General features: G+C 46.8%; 1 protein-coding gene across 1 annotated transcript in view; it reads left to right on the forward strand.

Moving 5' to 3' along the window:
• The first annotated feature begins 1,186 nt into the window (after positions 1-1,186).
• LOC119391817 (fatty acid synthase) overlaps positions 1,187-16,672 on the forward strand; it is a 168,891-nt gene continuing 153,405 nt past the window's right edge. Inside the window, exon 1 of the mRNA XM_037659466.2 lies at positions 1,187-1,319. Coding sequence (XP_037515394.1) covers positions 1,187-1,319 — 133 coding nt within the window. The remainder of the gene's footprint in view (positions 1,320-16,672) is intronic.

Consider the following 16,672-nt stretch of genomic DNA (forward strand, 5'->3'; position numbering starts at 1 on the left):
CTGCGTGTACATGGTATAGCGTAACCAGTGTTTAAGACAAAATACGATATTTTTTTCTCGTGTTGGTTTCAACGTGCGATGTTTAAGCGTACAAACTTTGACATCACCAAAGTTGTATGGGCTCCTTTGTATCCTTTCAATTGGTGGCATTCCACACTCAAGCACATGGAAGCATTTCACCGCAGACGGAGTACGCTGGCATTCTACAATGAACAAAACCGGGAAGTGGACACGGAGAAGAAGAACGGCCCTGACACACAAAAATGCGCCAACTTTTCTTGCGCGCACATTTACCTGCAATTTCATCTCTTGCGAGAAATAACTGGCCAGTCTCTGTTTCTGTATTCAACGTATAGAATCTGTTTATCATTATATGCCACACTCTCTTTTCCCTTTTTTAAAACACTTCAGCTCAACAATTCCACCTAGTTTAGACGCAGGCTGCGCTGCCAGGTAGACATCAGCTGTAAAAATATCACAAATATAATAATTACGCATGTCGGGGAACGTGACATCTTTTTAAGTCCAGAATATAACCTAAACATTGTATTTATACAATTAGTTATATTTATTTGTGACAAATTCTATCAAAAGGCTTCAAGTGTAAAAAATATATCTGTTTATAGTGAAACCAGCTGAAGTTCCTAATTAAGCTTAAGTGAATTTTTGATTATGCTCTTCCAGCTGCGTCAGCAGGCGCGCAGGCGCACTCTCCAAAAAAGCACTTGTAATGGGACGCGGGGAAGTAAACAATCTGAAAGCTCTTTCTTTATTGAGATGTTGCTTGAACTCGGTGTTCGTACTGACTCAAGCTGCGACAGGAAGGTAACTGAAATATTTTTTTTTTAATCTCGGCTATGAAAATCGAGTTTCTGCGTTTCCATGGACACTCCTAAAGATATTCAGCCTTGACCGCTCTGGAGAGACGAAACAAGGTAAGGTCATACTAGCGCTGCGTGAATGTGTCTACTGTGCAAAAATGCGGTGGAGCTATGTATGAAGAATCAGTATATGGACAGTATTGTCGACACGTTCCGTTCCCTTGAGATGTATGAACTGACGGTGCTACTAGCATTTTCCTAAGGCGTGGCAGATAAAAATTTTAACGTTCTTAAATGTGGCCTTAAAAGGTAGAAATCGAGCATTTTAGCAAAAATAGATTTAATGTTTTGTTTCGCAGGGCGCCATGGAGGAAGAAGATATTGTGATCACTGGTTTCTCAGCCTACTTTCCGCAAGCGAACCACATGGTAGAGTTCAAAGAAAAACTCTACGGTGGAGTGGATATGGTGACTGAGGATGATGCACGTTGGCCTCCAGGTGGGAGCTGCTTTGCAATCAGCTGTAGAGCGAAAGCTTTACCACACCATGCCTCGCAAGGTCATTCAACGCGTCGCAGTGACCTTGAGTCGCCGGAGCGCAACGCAAAGCGCGTCCGGCCGGCCTTCGTCAAAGAAGAGCCGCATGACGCGAGCCAGAGAAATAGCAGAACGCTTAGTATTGTCAATCTTTGTCCTAGTTGGTTCTGCATGATTACACGTGCTCCTCTGGAAAGGACAATTCTTTCTGCGACAGACAGGCTTACTGCCCTTCATGCGCTATTAGATGGCTTGAATGATTTCGGGAGTGCGTTGGTCTTGATGTCTGCCGATGGTGTTTGTTTCATGGAATAGGGGGTGCATCCACAGGTGCGGCAGTGAATAGCTAGAAAGCCCTCTTCAGCATCGCGTACATTGTTGTTGTGTTCACGCAGACGGTCGTTTAAACACCTTGCCGTTTGGCCTACGTGGCAGCAACGGCTGGTTTGTTAGCCAGGCGTGCTGTGTAGAAGTGTTTTGCAGAAACTCAAGGGACGCTATTAGGTATTATGGGTGGGCATCCCAAGCTGATTAGGCTGTAGTACACGAAGACAATAAAAAACAAAACGCTGACCAGGATAAAAGCAAAAACAAGACTTGCTGTTTTGCTTCTATCGTGGTCAGCGTCTTGTTTTAATTGTCTCCATGTCTTTTCCTGACAAGACGGGTTTCCGTCCAACTCTAGACTTCAGGCTAGAAAACTAAGCATGTTACGGCGAGGAAAACTACGCATGCGATTGGCGTTGCGACCAAATTATTCAACGTGCATTTTCCAGGACATATCTTTAGAAATGTGAATTCCGAGATAATTAGGTAAATTCGCATCGTTTTAGGTTTATTACCATTCGCTTTCATTAGCTCAGCCTCACACCAGCGGGAGACACTAAGTTATGATTATGGTACAAATATGTATGAATGTCCGTTACATTTCTAAAGAGGATGCAGTCATTAGCGCATAGTTTTATACATTCTTGTGTGTAGGTCGTTGATGCAGATGAGACAAATGAGGGATTCCAGCATGGAACGCCGAGAGGCTTCGGACGTCACAGAGCAACGACAGGAATCGCGTTGATTAGCGACTACGTAATCTGCACGATGGCCTAAAAGCACTAAGCACATTTGATTACATTTATATCAGTGTTCAGATTATTGAGTTCGAGGACCCTAAGCTACGCGACGCGGTGTGAAAAGCTTTGGTAAAGTCGAAAAAAAATTAAGTCAATGAATGCTCAGCAGTCTAAACCTTGTGACAGCTCAGTGTAAATGCTACCACTTGTGTTTCGCAATAATGATGTTTCCGAAAACTGTGCTGCACGTTACCAAAGATGAGTTTAGTTTTAACTAAACGCCTATAAATCAAGCGACTCAAAATAACGCCCAAGCGCTTCTTACAGACGTTTAGTCAGCGAGGCTGAAACATGCAGCCCCAGTGCAGCATGGCGTGGGGATTCTAAGAGACAAAGACCTGGCAGGCAACAAACAGAACAATTCTCACTAAAATGGCAGCAAGACTCGCGATAAAACTAAACAGGGTATATAAAATCAAATTAGTACGGTGTACGTTCCAACACACTGTCATGACGACGAAGAAGTAGACAACTATACGAGGATACCGCATTTGCAATAAAAAAGGACGTGCCTAATACACTATTATGATCGGAGACTTCAAATGGTAGGAAGAAAAGAAAATGGGGAAGAAGCAAATAGGTAATTACGGTATTGACTCTAGAGAGGTGTTAGTAGAATCCGCAGAACGGGATAGGCTCCGCATAATGAACACTTTCTTTCGAAAGCAGAAAAACAGGAAGTGGACATGGAAAAGCCCTGACGGACAAACAAAGAACGAAATATATTTTATTCTATGCGGTAACTCAGGCATAGCAGAGGAGATGAATGTTATAAACCTTCATAAGCTACACTGTAAAAATTTTTTCTTAAAAATAACAGAAATTGTCTGGCAGCTGGCCTGCCAGAAAATTTCTGTTCTCATTCTGTTCTCTGTTTTTACGTTTTTGTAATTTTACATGCCTCTTCTGTTCCTGCTAACAGAAAAGTTCTGTAATTTACATGGTATTTTCCGTTTTCAGTAACAGAAAATGTCTGTAATGTTACATGTTTTTTTTGTTCGCAGTAACACTAAATTTCTGTAATTTGGAATGTTTTTTTTATTTTCAGTAACAGAACACTTCTGTACCTTGACATGGTTTTTTCGCTTCTCACTAATAGAGAATTTCTGTAATTTTACTACACTTTTGGTTTCTTAGTACAGAAATCTTCTGTGACTTGACAAGTTTTTTGTTTTCATTTGTTCAGTACAGGGAGTTTCTGTAATTAAAAGAGGCTTTCTGCTTTAAGTAACAAGAAATTTTTGATATTGTATTTCTTTCTCATCGCAGCAACGTCAGTTGACAAATATTCTGCAATTTGACAGGTTATGCAAACCTAAAATGTATGTGGTGCAAGAATAGAAAATCTCACAAACAGAAAGCACCACAATTTTTTGCATCTGAATTGTCCCCTTCATACACGCATCCTCTCTCACAAATTCGTTAATTCAGTAAACCATAGAGTGAAATGCAAAACAAGTTTATTGACATGAAACGTAGAAGTTGAGGCAGTTGCCAACATGTGCATCTTGAAATACGAGTGATGCCCATATTCCATGCGGTCACTATGCGTTATTCGAAGGTCGCCGGTTCGGATCTGCCAGCGGTACGGTATCTTTTCGTCCACTTTGCTTTCTTCACATTTGCTTCGTAATGACTACAAATAAGATCCCCTGTAGTTGCCTTGGCTTTCTTGTCTGTTGTAATTAATGTTGTGTCTAACAAAGAAAAACAAGCCATTGCAATTCTCGTTTCTTTCACTATGCCCACAGTATCACAATGGGTCCACATTAAGGAATCTCCCGGGGATATTGTTCGAGTTGGCAGGCACAGATGTTTAAAAGTCAAGTCCTTGAGTGAGCTAATCAATGACGCCACTTTCGGGTTCATGTTGTGCTGTTTCCCACGTGTATGCTCAGTCTTTATGCTTTTTCCAGGACTGAGAGCGGCAATTGACCTAAAAAGAAGAGGCAATTCTGTTTGGCAGTCCAGAAGTACCTAAATATTCTTAGATACAGTGTAACTACAAAGGCACCCACTTTAAGAATAGGCTTTTCTGCATATTCCATCTCCTCTTACATTACGTTCACTTTAAATACAATATTTCCACATAAGTCTAAATTAAAACTTCTAACCTATCTAACACTAAAATTAGAATTTGAACCTTCTAGTGTCTAAATACTGACAGCCAGTATGCTTGTGGATACTCGCAAGCAGTATACCATAAAACAGGTACCTTCTGATTGAAGGGATAATGGTTTAGTTTTAGTATTTTGTTCCAAAACGCTTTCTTTTCCTTTTAACTAAATGAAGCCATCTCAATAAATAAAGGTATTTTATGTGAGCAATATACCATACTTTTTTTCAATGTTACCGGAAAGCTAGAGTTATTGACCAAAGTATTGTGCCCGAGATTTAGTTTCAATCTCACCTATGAGTGAACTCCAGGATATGACTTGCCTCTTTTGGGTAGGCAACGTTGACGCAAAGTGTGCCAGGAATAATGTATTCAACGCCTCTACAGGACTGCATGCTTGCATGAGAGGAACGTTGTCAATGCAAACTGTGAAGGACTTCGCTGTCAGGAAACCACCCCCTGCAAGTTGAAAATTTGGGTTTATAATTTACTCATATTTAGAAGGGGAGAATAGCATACCTTTCGCAAATATGAAAGGCCAACTTGGCATTTCCTGAAGGTCATCATTCCAGATGGTATCCTTGAATAACGAAACGAGCATTGATCGAATAAGTAGGCACGAGGCAAAATAGAATTTGTTGACTGGTTAATAACAGGAAACAGCGCGGGCAAATGGGACAAGAAAGGCTGACAGGACTTTCTTGTCCCGTTTGCCCGCGCTGTTTTCTGTTATGAAGCCAAGCCAACAAGCTCAAGCCCTTTTAAACAATTTGTTAAAACTGGATGTTTGCACATGTTTTAACACTGCGTACTCTCAAACACATTGATCGCCCCAGCGACGCTTAACAAAAAGCACAATGCAAGAAAAAGATAAAAAGTAAACAAGCAATTTTCAGGCTGCATTAGCACCGAATCTCTTGCCCTAAGTGGAAGTGAAATGGCGCATTTTGAAAGTGCTGGTCTGCACCTGCGATGGTTCGCTCTATTTTCGGTGTACAATCGAGCCTGGATATATCGAACTCGATGAAGATTGTGAAATAGTTCGATATATAAATAATTCGATATTCGAAATTGTGCTCGTAATAAAAACTTAGCACGTCTCTGACAAATGTGTGAACTTGCAAAAAGACGGCAGATTACCGATTGGCGTATCCAAAAGTAGCAACGTCGCTAGGCACACGACGGTGATAAATGATTTATTAGATGCGAAGTATCTTAAGGCCGAGCTCAATCCGGTGGTGTGCGGCGTGACCACCCTTACTGCGCATGCGCATACCCTCTCCACACACACCCTCTCCACTCACCCTCTCCCCGTCCCCTTTCCACTTTCCCTCTCCCCTTCACCCTCCACTTTCCATCTCCACTTTCCCTCTTTCCACTTTCCCTCTCCCCTCCCCCTCCCCCATACCCCTCTCCCCTCCCCATTTCCACTCTTCCTCTGAAACGCGGGCTAGACATGCCGAAATTCCCTCCTGCGCAACGCCGTGATGAGCTCGAGCGCATGCGCGTCCCCTCCCCTTCTCTCTCCTCTCCTACGCTGCCCCCCTCTCGCCCGCCTGTCGACCGCGTTCCCCGCTCGCCCTGTGAGAATTAACGGCCAGGCTAGATGGAAGATACGACGCGCGTAGCGTCCCTCTTCGCGTTCCACGACGCGAGGTCGGTAGCATGCCCAACGAACGCCAACGGAACGCGATCGTGCAAGTGCTCCGGCTTCGCATCGCCTCATGGTCCCCTTTAGCGGGAGATGGTGTAATTTTTGATGAGCAAACAGCCGATCAGATCAACGGGGCTCAACTGACAGCACACGTGAAATGCGCAAGAAGGAAAAAGTGCTGAATAAAAAAAAGGTTGTTGCACTGCCTTAGCTCGGCTATGCCAGGATAACGTACCGTTAGCAAAGGTTCAGCTAATTATTCTTAGCTTTCTTGAATCTCTAGGATTAGCTTGATTATAATGCTTACTGCTGCTCCAATGACACACACACGGTATATGTATTATGTGGCACATGTATATTTATTTTACCAGGCAACTACTTCGGGATCCGATGAATTAAGCTTTTCCGCTCTTCTGCGCCCTTGAGCAGCATTGGCGCTCTCCGTCTCCATGGCTATACCACACTGGCAAACGCCAGTCAGAGGCGCTATCAAGCGGCTCCAGCGCAGTGTCAGACGGCGACTGCACAGCGAAGGCGAATAGCTGCGCGCGTGCCGGCGCCAATGCGTCTGCCACGGCTACGACGTCACTCCTCTGGAAAGCGCAGACAGGCAGTGGCGAGTCGCGCATGCGCAGCACGGCTCTTGAGGAGCCACGCGAAACTGGCTCGGCTAGGCCAGTGGAGATAACGCTACAAAAGGCTAATTTGGTGTCGAGAAAGGCATACCCTCTAGTCATAAGTAAGCGCTGTAGTCACATTCAAAATCCAGCGTCAAATCACGGCGACGATACCTCCGACAAAGCGCAAATTGATCAAAAGCCGCCACTTCTTCAAAGCACCCACCCTCCCCCCACGCCAGCGAAACGCGTGCAAGAACAGCCAGCGTGTTTCGAACAAGTAAGCGCTTACACCCATAGGCGTGCGCAGGGTTCCCCATTAGGGGGGGGGGCAAAGGTCCGTCGCAGCTCCCCCCCACTCTACTAAATCAATGTATGGGGCAGATTTTGCGCCCCCCCCCCTTTTGGGTGACTAGAAGGGTCAATGTACGAGGCACCTCTTAGCTGATTAGGGGAGGCGGCCGCCCCCCCCCCCCCCTGTGCGCACGCCTATGCTTACACCGCATTCAAAATTCTGCGTCAAATCACGGCGCCGATACCTTCGACGGAGCGCGCATTCATCAAAGGCCGCCACTTCGAAGGGACGCCGGGCGTGCTCAACGGCGCATGCCTCAAGTCGACGTAGTGCTCGGTTTTCGCGTCAACTTAACGTGACGAACCAACGAACGTGGCGTCGCCAACTTCTGCTGACGCTGGTTGATGCGAACTAAAGGGCCGTTTATAACGAGGCTGGCAAAGCAGAACTTAAAATCACGCATCATAATCTAAGGACGCACGCGATCCGCATAAATGGGACTCATTCCGCCAACGCCGCATGACACGAACACGTTCTTTGATGGCAACATTAGCGGAGCACCTACTTCGGTTCGCCTAAACTAGCTCCTTACAGATAAGACAAAGGACGAACACACTGCAGTGTGACGCAATCTCGCGCATTCAACGCCTGAACTCGGCGTGCACGATAGTACGCTCTGCGCGGTAACAACGAAGCACACTGCGTAGACGGCGGCAGCAGTTTGGTACATTTCAAGTGGCAGTACTGTTCTGCTTACACCTCCTGCCGCACAGCTAAGCGCAGCAGCACAGCTGAATACGACGTGCACTAGCAACCAACATTTCTACATTGGTTCAAAAAACGTTCCTAACTGTGTATGGCTACACGAGCCGTTGTCATCAAGCGCTACAGCAGCAACATAATCACGTAATGGCACTTCAGTAACAGAGAATAGAATTCAGTAATCACATAAACCAGCAAGGGAGCTCTTACTCACCTGATGGACGAACTGCAACAAAGCGAAGTGGTTCAGTGGCAGCAGACTGTCGACGAGCAAACAACGAGGAGCATCACTCGCTCCAGTCCACAAAGAAGAAACTAGGCCTACGCAGAGTGAAATTTGAATCTGTGCATTGAAGCGCGCCGAAAGCAAGGACCGCAACATGTGCAAATACGCGTAATACTTGAAACAAAATTAATTGCTACCGTTGGCTTGCTTCCTAAAATATAAGCAATTTATTACTTGGCGCAGTCTATTTTTTATAGTTGTTTTTCAAGTACTAAGAAACACGTGATCGATCGTCTGTAAAGAGCCGACGTTAAAGACAGAAATTCTCTGTTTTTTTAGGTACATATCTCTGTTAAGGGCAGTTAACAGAAATTTTCTCTGTGACCGCAGACATTTTCTGTAAAGATGTGTGTACTTTTACACATATTTTTTACAGTGTATCGGTTGCACTTGTAGGAGACTCACGTCGCTCTATCAAGTATCCTCGATCTTTTACTAATATGGAATTCAGAGAATGTTTTATATGTTTCGTGTTTGGCTGGGTTAAGTGATCACGCTGTAATAAATGTAACCTTACAGTTTCACCCACCAAAATCAAAAAGCGTACAGAAAGAAACACTAACACTTTACGATGAAGACAACTGCGTAGCTGTAAACGGGAAACTTATAGCCTTCTATAACTGGTTCTCTGAATACTTTTCACAACGGTCGCCCAGTCGAAACAAACTTGTCTTTTTAAAAACAAAGAGCATGACATCATCCGTACTTACATCCCTATACTCTAAGAAAAAAGTCACAGTTTCGCTGCAACGCCGAAGAAATGAATGCGATAGCAAAAAATTACAAAGTCGCAAGAAGAACACCAAGCAGCTCGATACTTGCAGAACGCCCATCAACCGGAAACGACTCACGAAAAGAACATGCGCAGGATGACCACGAACAAACAACGGCAACAGCTCAACACTTGCAGCGCGCTACGCTGCTGAAACACAACGAAGGACGCTCGAAAAGAACGAACAGGTATATACAGGACTAGCGCGAACTAACAACTTTCCCAGTCCAACTTTCGCAGTTATTCGAGTTTGAGCGGCGCGCAACAAACCAACGCTCTTACATACTTTTTTCTTGAAAATTGCGCCGCGTGAAGTGGCCCTTCCGCATCTCCTGCATCTCGGTGGCGTTCGACGCATTGTTTACCCGGCGTTCCACATCACGTGTGGGTACAGAAATGGGCCGCTTTTTAGTGCTCGTCTCAAGGGCAGTTCTCAAACAGAAGCAAAATCTACCATTGCTTTAAAGCGCACCCTGCGGGCGATCTCGCGGGTGATGCCTCACACGCGAAGCATCTCCCAGATCTCAATACCGCCAGCGTTAAATATTGCGCATAAATATCTCACCGTTGTTATTCCGCACAACCGGTGGCGCGTCGCCGAGTTGTTCAAAACAGCGCGCTGGGGAGCGAGGGGTCGCAGGTTCGAATCCCGGTGGCGCACATCATAATTTTTTCTTGTGATTTATTTTCCTTTGTTGTTTTTATTTATATATACATGCATGCACATCTCCGGGGCATGACGGCAACGACGACGGCAAAAAAAGCCAAGAGTTCCCATATAATTGCTCTCGCAATAATAAGAGTCAAAAGAGAGTCATGGCACCGTGACCCTCTTCGGGTATTCATTGGACCCCTTCTGGGAGGTAGAATATAGAAAAAGAGAGTTAGCACTTCTGAAGGATTCAAGGAACTCTCGTGAAGCGCGTGTCGATCGGCTTCCGTGATGAAGGCGCCGCCGTATACGCCATATATATCGCGCGTTTGCCGTTCGGCGCCGTCGTGGCGCCATGGCTCGCCGACAGAGCAAAAGTAGAAATAAAGTACAAAAATAAATGGGGAAAAATAAGGTCATTCTGCCTTAAGAGGCAGAGAGATGGACCGTGAATTTATATTTTTTTGGTATAATAGCATATATTTAATCAGTGTAGATAAAACTTGAAACAAGGAAGGTTTTTTTTTTTCCTTTGAGCCTGGTGGCAGACATGTCACCGCCCCGTTATAAAGGTGACGCTCATAGCATCCATCCATCCATCCGGAGCCGGGCTGGTGGGGCGCCTCCGCCTGCTCTCTGCCTCCCCGGTCTTTTAGAATGCATTGCGATCATTGCGCGGGTTCAGTAGTTGCCTGTCTTGTAGTTTTGTGTTCGAGTGAACATGGGCATCTTCGGTGGCGGTGACGCCAGGCTCCGTGCTTGAAGTGACGCTTAGAGAGCGGAATATTCGTGAAGCTGCGTACATGGACAACATGCGCCTGTTAACGGTGAGTGTACTGCTTTCGTAGGTACTAATTATACAGCTTTAGCTGGGCGTCTGCAGCAGCTCTCCGCAAGTAGGCTGCCAGCCATTTCCAACTGCAGCCTGCGTCCGCGGGGCTGTCGCGGATGCCCAACTAACACAGTCTCTTAACGAGTTGACACTGTTATGCGCCTTGCTGTAAACGCGCCCATGAAATGAGCAATGTAAACAATTACGAAGGGTCATTGTGTGCTGATCGCAGATTTTGTCTGCATAGCTGAAAGTGCAAGATGTTTTGAGATGCGCTTTTGTCTACTTTATAATGACTTTTCCATCGACATTAAGTGTGCAGCATGCTTCCGCGCGAGGAAACGTGAAAAAAAAAAAAAAAACGTTTGTGTGCAGAACACTTAGATACGCCATATATAATGGTTTTTGTTGGAAGACGGTAGTTTAAGATGAAGGTATAGGCTTCCCAAGCAACGCTTAGCGGCGCTGCTGCTCTTGACAGGCGGCGCCATCTCTGGCAGAAAAAGAGAAACTGGGGTGTTAGCAGCGCGCGTTTTCCCTTCTCTCCACCGCGTTGCTGCTCGCTTCTGTGCACGTGCAGAGCTCTCGCGGTGCACTTTCGGCGCCTCGCAATGTACCGCTTGCAGTGCGGCTTCAAAAGGATTTTCAAGCTTGACTGGCACTTCTGAAAAGCGAAGTTGATAAAATGAGAAAGGCTCGTCAATCACGTTTACGGTGAAGAGCAGACGATCGACGACAACCACGCCCGACTCAAAGCGAAATGCATTTCCCAAGTCCCGATTACACCGTGTAGGACGTATACCTCGAGGTAAGTCTCATTCTGTCATGTTAAAGTTGAATAATGGTCCACATGCACTCCGAAATGAAGCCGCACACGATATCGATGTTCTGCGGCGTGGACTACGAATCATATGATTGTTGTTTTGATATGGCATACTTACAGTAGCAGCCGTGTACTTTCGTGAACAAACGTTTGCGGCGTGCGAGACAGAGATTATACGGCCATGGCACTGCTTCCTGAGAAGGCTACAGTCAAGTCCTCCGTGCCGCCGGAGAATCACCCGCCGATTAAGACGTGAGGCAGCTAGCTGAGCTTCAACCACTGTGAAGCAAGATGAACTGCTCGCCTCGTTTTTTCGGCTCTCGCGTCATGCTTGCAGTCTCTTTTTATGATATCGACTTGACAGGCGTATAAAAGCTGTTCGCGGCTAGAAAATCGCACAAAGTCAGAAGGCGGTTACTTCAAGGTTGCAATTGCAAAGCATGTATTAAGTGCCAGTTATATTTAGCGGATTAAATATATATCACCCAAATAAAGTGACAAAAACAAAGCAAACCTGCAGAACGATGTCAAAGCTTGGTGAAAATGCACAGACGTCCGTTCCGGCGTGATAAAGCAGCCTTCCCGACGCGTGAAATGCAGGCGCCGAACTTCTGACAATGTGCGGAGTTCAGTTGAATTCAACCAACCGCGCAACGCTAACGATATAACGCGAATGTGAACGTTCAACAACGACGGTAGGTCTCACGAGCACGGGGAATCAAAACACAGTGATTCCATTCCTGCGCCAATTGCGCCAAAGTGCGCCAAATTGTATTTACTGCGCCATCCTGATAATATCGACGAAATTTGCACCAAACTGCGCCAAAGTCTCGGGTTTGGGGGCGTCTATCACCGGCAATCGCACCGCCGGCGCGTCAGAACATGTGCAGCTCGATCTTGGGGCTGCCAATAAAGTCGCAATCATGGACCAAGAATTATTCCGCTGAATAAATAGCGCTCGCGCGTGCGTTCCGAGTAAGCCACGATGCCATGCACGGTGCCGACGCAGCTTCTGTTCTGCAAGTCGGCTCGACAGCAAAACGCGCTCTCCGCAGAGGCTCCTGACGTCTAGTCCTATCGGTAGCGAAAAAGTGCGACGGCGATTCATCGGCGGACGTTGTCTCTACCAGAAACGCTGCTGATAGCTCGTTTCAAGCGTCGCATGGCATGTAAGGAAAGCAGTGTTCAGTAATAACTACATGAGTGCCGCTAAAATGTCTGTCACTTCTGTTTGTGGACATCGCGAATGAAATCTGGGATCGCTCGCAGTAGATATATGGGACAATATCGAATTTTCCTTGCTTCATGTTTATGGAAGAGCACGCGAACGGTGGAAGCGCGTTGACACTTTTCCTCAGATATACTTTATCCATGGATCTTCGTCCAGAACAGCTTTTTCGTAATTCCTTCCGCCAGCACGTCCGAGTTTGTAATCACTCTGCGGTAAATACCCCCTAAAAGTCCCTGCCCTTTCGAGCTTACGTGCTAGGGTTCCAATTCGAATTTTTTTGCTTGCTTTTTAAAAAATGTCATATGATTAGTAAAATCATATCTCCTGGTCGGACCAGCCGCAAATGCGCAGCTGTCAGTAGCGGGCCCGTCGCTGACGGCCCACGGTGAAGCGGCTACGCCATGTTACACGTCCGCCCCTCGTTTTCGGGGGTCAATAGCTGACGGTTAAAAAAAACTCAGTTTCGCTTAAGAGCGACGCAATGAATGCGATACCAAAAACTTGTATTGTGAAACGAAGTAAGACTAGCCGCTATCTCTTTTCGATCCGATCTCGCGTAACTCAACAAAACGCTGGTTTAAGCGAATATGGCCCCTCCAGGAACCGAAGCGTTTTCGTGCTCTTAGTTCTCTAATCGCGAAGTAAGCGTTGAGAGCATATATATAGCAAATTCATGAGCCGTCTCCTGATGCCTCGAGATAGCGCGCGCGCAAGCGACTGCGCCCTTCGAACGATGCGGTACACCCCCCCCCCTACCGCTCCCCTACCGCTCCTCTGGCGTCCCTTCATGTTCCTTACGAAAGACGGGCGGGGCGTTTCCCCTCTGTTTGATGAGCAATCGACGGCAGGCCCGCACGCGGGAAGATGTTATCTCATGCGCGGTCCGTGCGGCGGGGACAGACGGCCGGCTAGTTTAATCTCCGCTTCAGCCGTGTTCGTCGCCAGCGCTCGCGAGCTTTTACCCGCGGCTAGAATGCGCGTGGTGATGTTATTAATTTGGACTTTATACGGAAAATTACGGCAACGGCGACGGCAAAAATCCGCCGAGAGTGTACATATATTTGCTATCGCAAGGGTCAATGTACGGGGTAGATTTCGCCCCCCCCCTCCCTCTTAGTGATTAGGGGAGGGGGCGGCCGCCCCCCCCTGCCCCCCCCTGTGCGCACGCCTGTGCTCCTGAGATGATTTTTTTCCTTGAGATTTGCAATGAATCGAAATATTTCTAGCCTTCATAAGAGCCCCATAATAATACTCAGGTGCTTGAATGTTAAAGGGGCCGAAAACTGCCCAGAATATGAAATGAGTTGACTCCACTGATGTAAAGATTGTCCGTTGCACTGACTCAAACCAACACTGTTTTTTCCGTGAGAGATGAATTTATATTTTTATTTCCTAATTCAAAGTCGCGAAAAATGACCTGTGGCGCCTCTGGCGGCAAAAACATGAATGATCCGATGGAGACGGCCACGTGACCGTTGCTTGCTGTAAGCGGTCGGCGATTTTTTTGTTAGTATTGAAATATTGTTCGTTTCTTTATATTAAAAGGTATTACTCCATAATAATGTGCATATCGACTTGCGTTAGTAGTATGCATTAAAGTGGCGCTGCCTTCGCGTGACGTAATGATCCCACGCTCGTCAGCGCGTCTTGAGCAACTTTTCAGCGTGCTCATGCAACCGTGCACGCAGTTTCCAGGTCGCTAAGATTTGGAGCGACATAGTTTTGCTACCTACACTCCGTCTCAGAAATGACGCGCGCTGCTACTCGGTGCGGCCGTGCATATGCACAGTTACGTTTTCGATTACTTGGCTTGGCTCGTGTATCGAGAGAGTAACGACGCCGGGAGAAGCCATCCATGGCACAGGCGCAGGCAACCTTGGGCGCAGGCGCACACAACTCTGTACAAATACCGGGAAGGTGTATAAAGCCACACATCTCATTGTAACAGCTTGCTATTTTCAAAAATAGTTGGAAAGCTCAAAATAAAGGTGGTTAAGCATAGTTACAGTAACTCCTGCGAAAGCAGAACAACGACGGCTTTCACAAGGGCTAGCGGCATCACTATCATTTCTCAGCGCTGCTGGAGCAAGCCTCCATGCGTGTTTGGAGCCTTTCAGATCGAAAAATACTGCTTATAAAATAGCTACGTGCTTTTCGGAAAAACCATTGCAGCTACAAACGCTACGAAGGGTGAGTTTCCTGTCGTGCCGTAAAAAAGTGGGTCGAGAAAAATCAGTTGTCCGTCCCTTTAATGCAATATGCTTCTGTATTGCACTCCAGGATGTAAAATTCGCTGCTCCAAAGTGCTCCCAGATGCAAAATTATCTGCTCCAAAGTGCTCCAAGATGACAATTTTGCTCCTCCAAAGTGCTCCAAAACGGAAATTTTGCTACTCCAAAAATTGCTCCAAATCAGAAGTCCTCGGTAGCATCACTGAAAACACAAAGTTGCTTCACCTACAACCGTAACAGGACTTTAACAATGCGAGAAGACAGCGAGTAATCATTACTGTAGTCGCTGCGTGCATGCGCCCCGTTACTTTCCGATTCATGTAGTCGGAACGAACGAAAGCGATGAACTCAGACAGCCAAAATAGAAGGCGAGACAGCGCTGTCAGCTATCCACGCTTGCCGCCTTTATTTCTCGTGCGACACGCCCGGGAACTGATACAGTTTAACACGTGAATCGTGTGCCTTGTCTGCACTGTTGTGGCTGGCCACTAAACCGTAATACTTCGGACCACGCTTGCGCTTCCGCGGGGTCGCTTCTGCCATCGTGGAAATGCGCAGCTTCGCACAGCAAGCTTCTCGGTTCAACGTACCCAGCTGACGGCCTCCCAGTTACCCGCACCGAGAGAAGAACGCGTGCGCACGTGCGCTACCGCTACCGTGAAAGGGGCTGAGTCGGCCGCGCAGAAGGTTCAGAGCTTTCCGACAGAGCCGCAGCGCGGCTGGCGCGGCGCTGTCGTCGCGCCGCAAACTTGAGCTTGGGTTCATAGTATAATGTTTCCAGCGCGTACGCTGTAGTCACTAAAGTTGGCCACGCCTCCCCGGTTAGGTAAAAAAAGCTCGAGATTTTCGACGCGTTGTTGCGGCCGCCACCGTGCACTGTTCTCCCTCGTTTGAGTTTTCTGTTTTCGTGGTTTGACTACATCTGCGACGATGTTTGACGTTAAAACAGAATCGAGTGAGTGTGCGTGACGGCGGGAGCTATGTGCGGTAATTCTAGCATATCACATGTCTGATCTCGACGTAGGCGGCGTCCGCGCGCGCTGTTTGTCGTTCGGGTGCTCGTACTCGCATGTGTTTATTTGAGTATTTGTGTATGGGTTAGGTTTGTAAAACAGGCGGTCCGTAACCGCTAACGACGTGCCCCTCACAGCCGGAGGATGCGCTTGGGTGTTGGAATAGCCGGCGCAAAGGCGGCCTTATTCTCAGAGCACATTTTGAAGCGATTACTCAGAAAAGAAGTGCTTACAATCGTGCATAGCCAGTTCCTATTGCGAAACAAAGTTCCCGCATTCTTTTAGGGTGAAAATTTGTTTTCGTTGCAAGATTATTTAAAACGAAACACATGCATCAGATATGTGTACAGTAACGGTGTGTTGAACAAAGGCTGGTTATAAACACAAATAATCAGTGTGTGTGTGTGTGTGTGTGTGTGTGTGTGTGTGTGTGTGTGTGTGTGTGTGTGTGTGTGTGTGTGTGTGTGTGTGTGTGTGTGTGTGTGTGTGTGTGTGTGTGTGTGTGTGTGTGTGTGTGTCGGTTATTCCCAGAATCTCGGATCGCGTCTCCTGCTTCTTCACTCCAAGCGACAGCCACATTCGGGGAAACAAAGGTGTAGCTACGGTCTGGCGCCTCACCGCTCGTGATAAGAAAATCAACAGCGGCGTTCGCCCTGTCCACGACGAAGTCGGTCCTACATTTCGTTTGGTTGGACAGCACGATTTAGGAAAAGAGGTGTGTGGCACCCACGCAAGGAAGCTTAAACCAATTTCGTTTGTTGTGTAGAAGAGGCCCACATCATCTTGTGCTGCAAGTTTGTCGTCAAGCGGCGTGTTACAAAAGCAACTATGTGGAAGTTGTGTTTCACACGATAACGACAAAAACCTTGGTTCCTTACCGTTCCTGTCTGCATTTGTTGTTTTG

Source organism: Rhipicephalus sanguineus, chromosome 4 (assembly GCF_013339695.2).
Source record: "Rhipicephalus sanguineus isolate Rsan-2018 chromosome 4, BIME_Rsan_1.4, whole genome shotgun sequence".
Taxonomy (NCBI): Eukaryota; Metazoa; Arthropoda; class Arachnida; order Ixodida; family Ixodidae; genus Rhipicephalus; species Rhipicephalus sanguineus.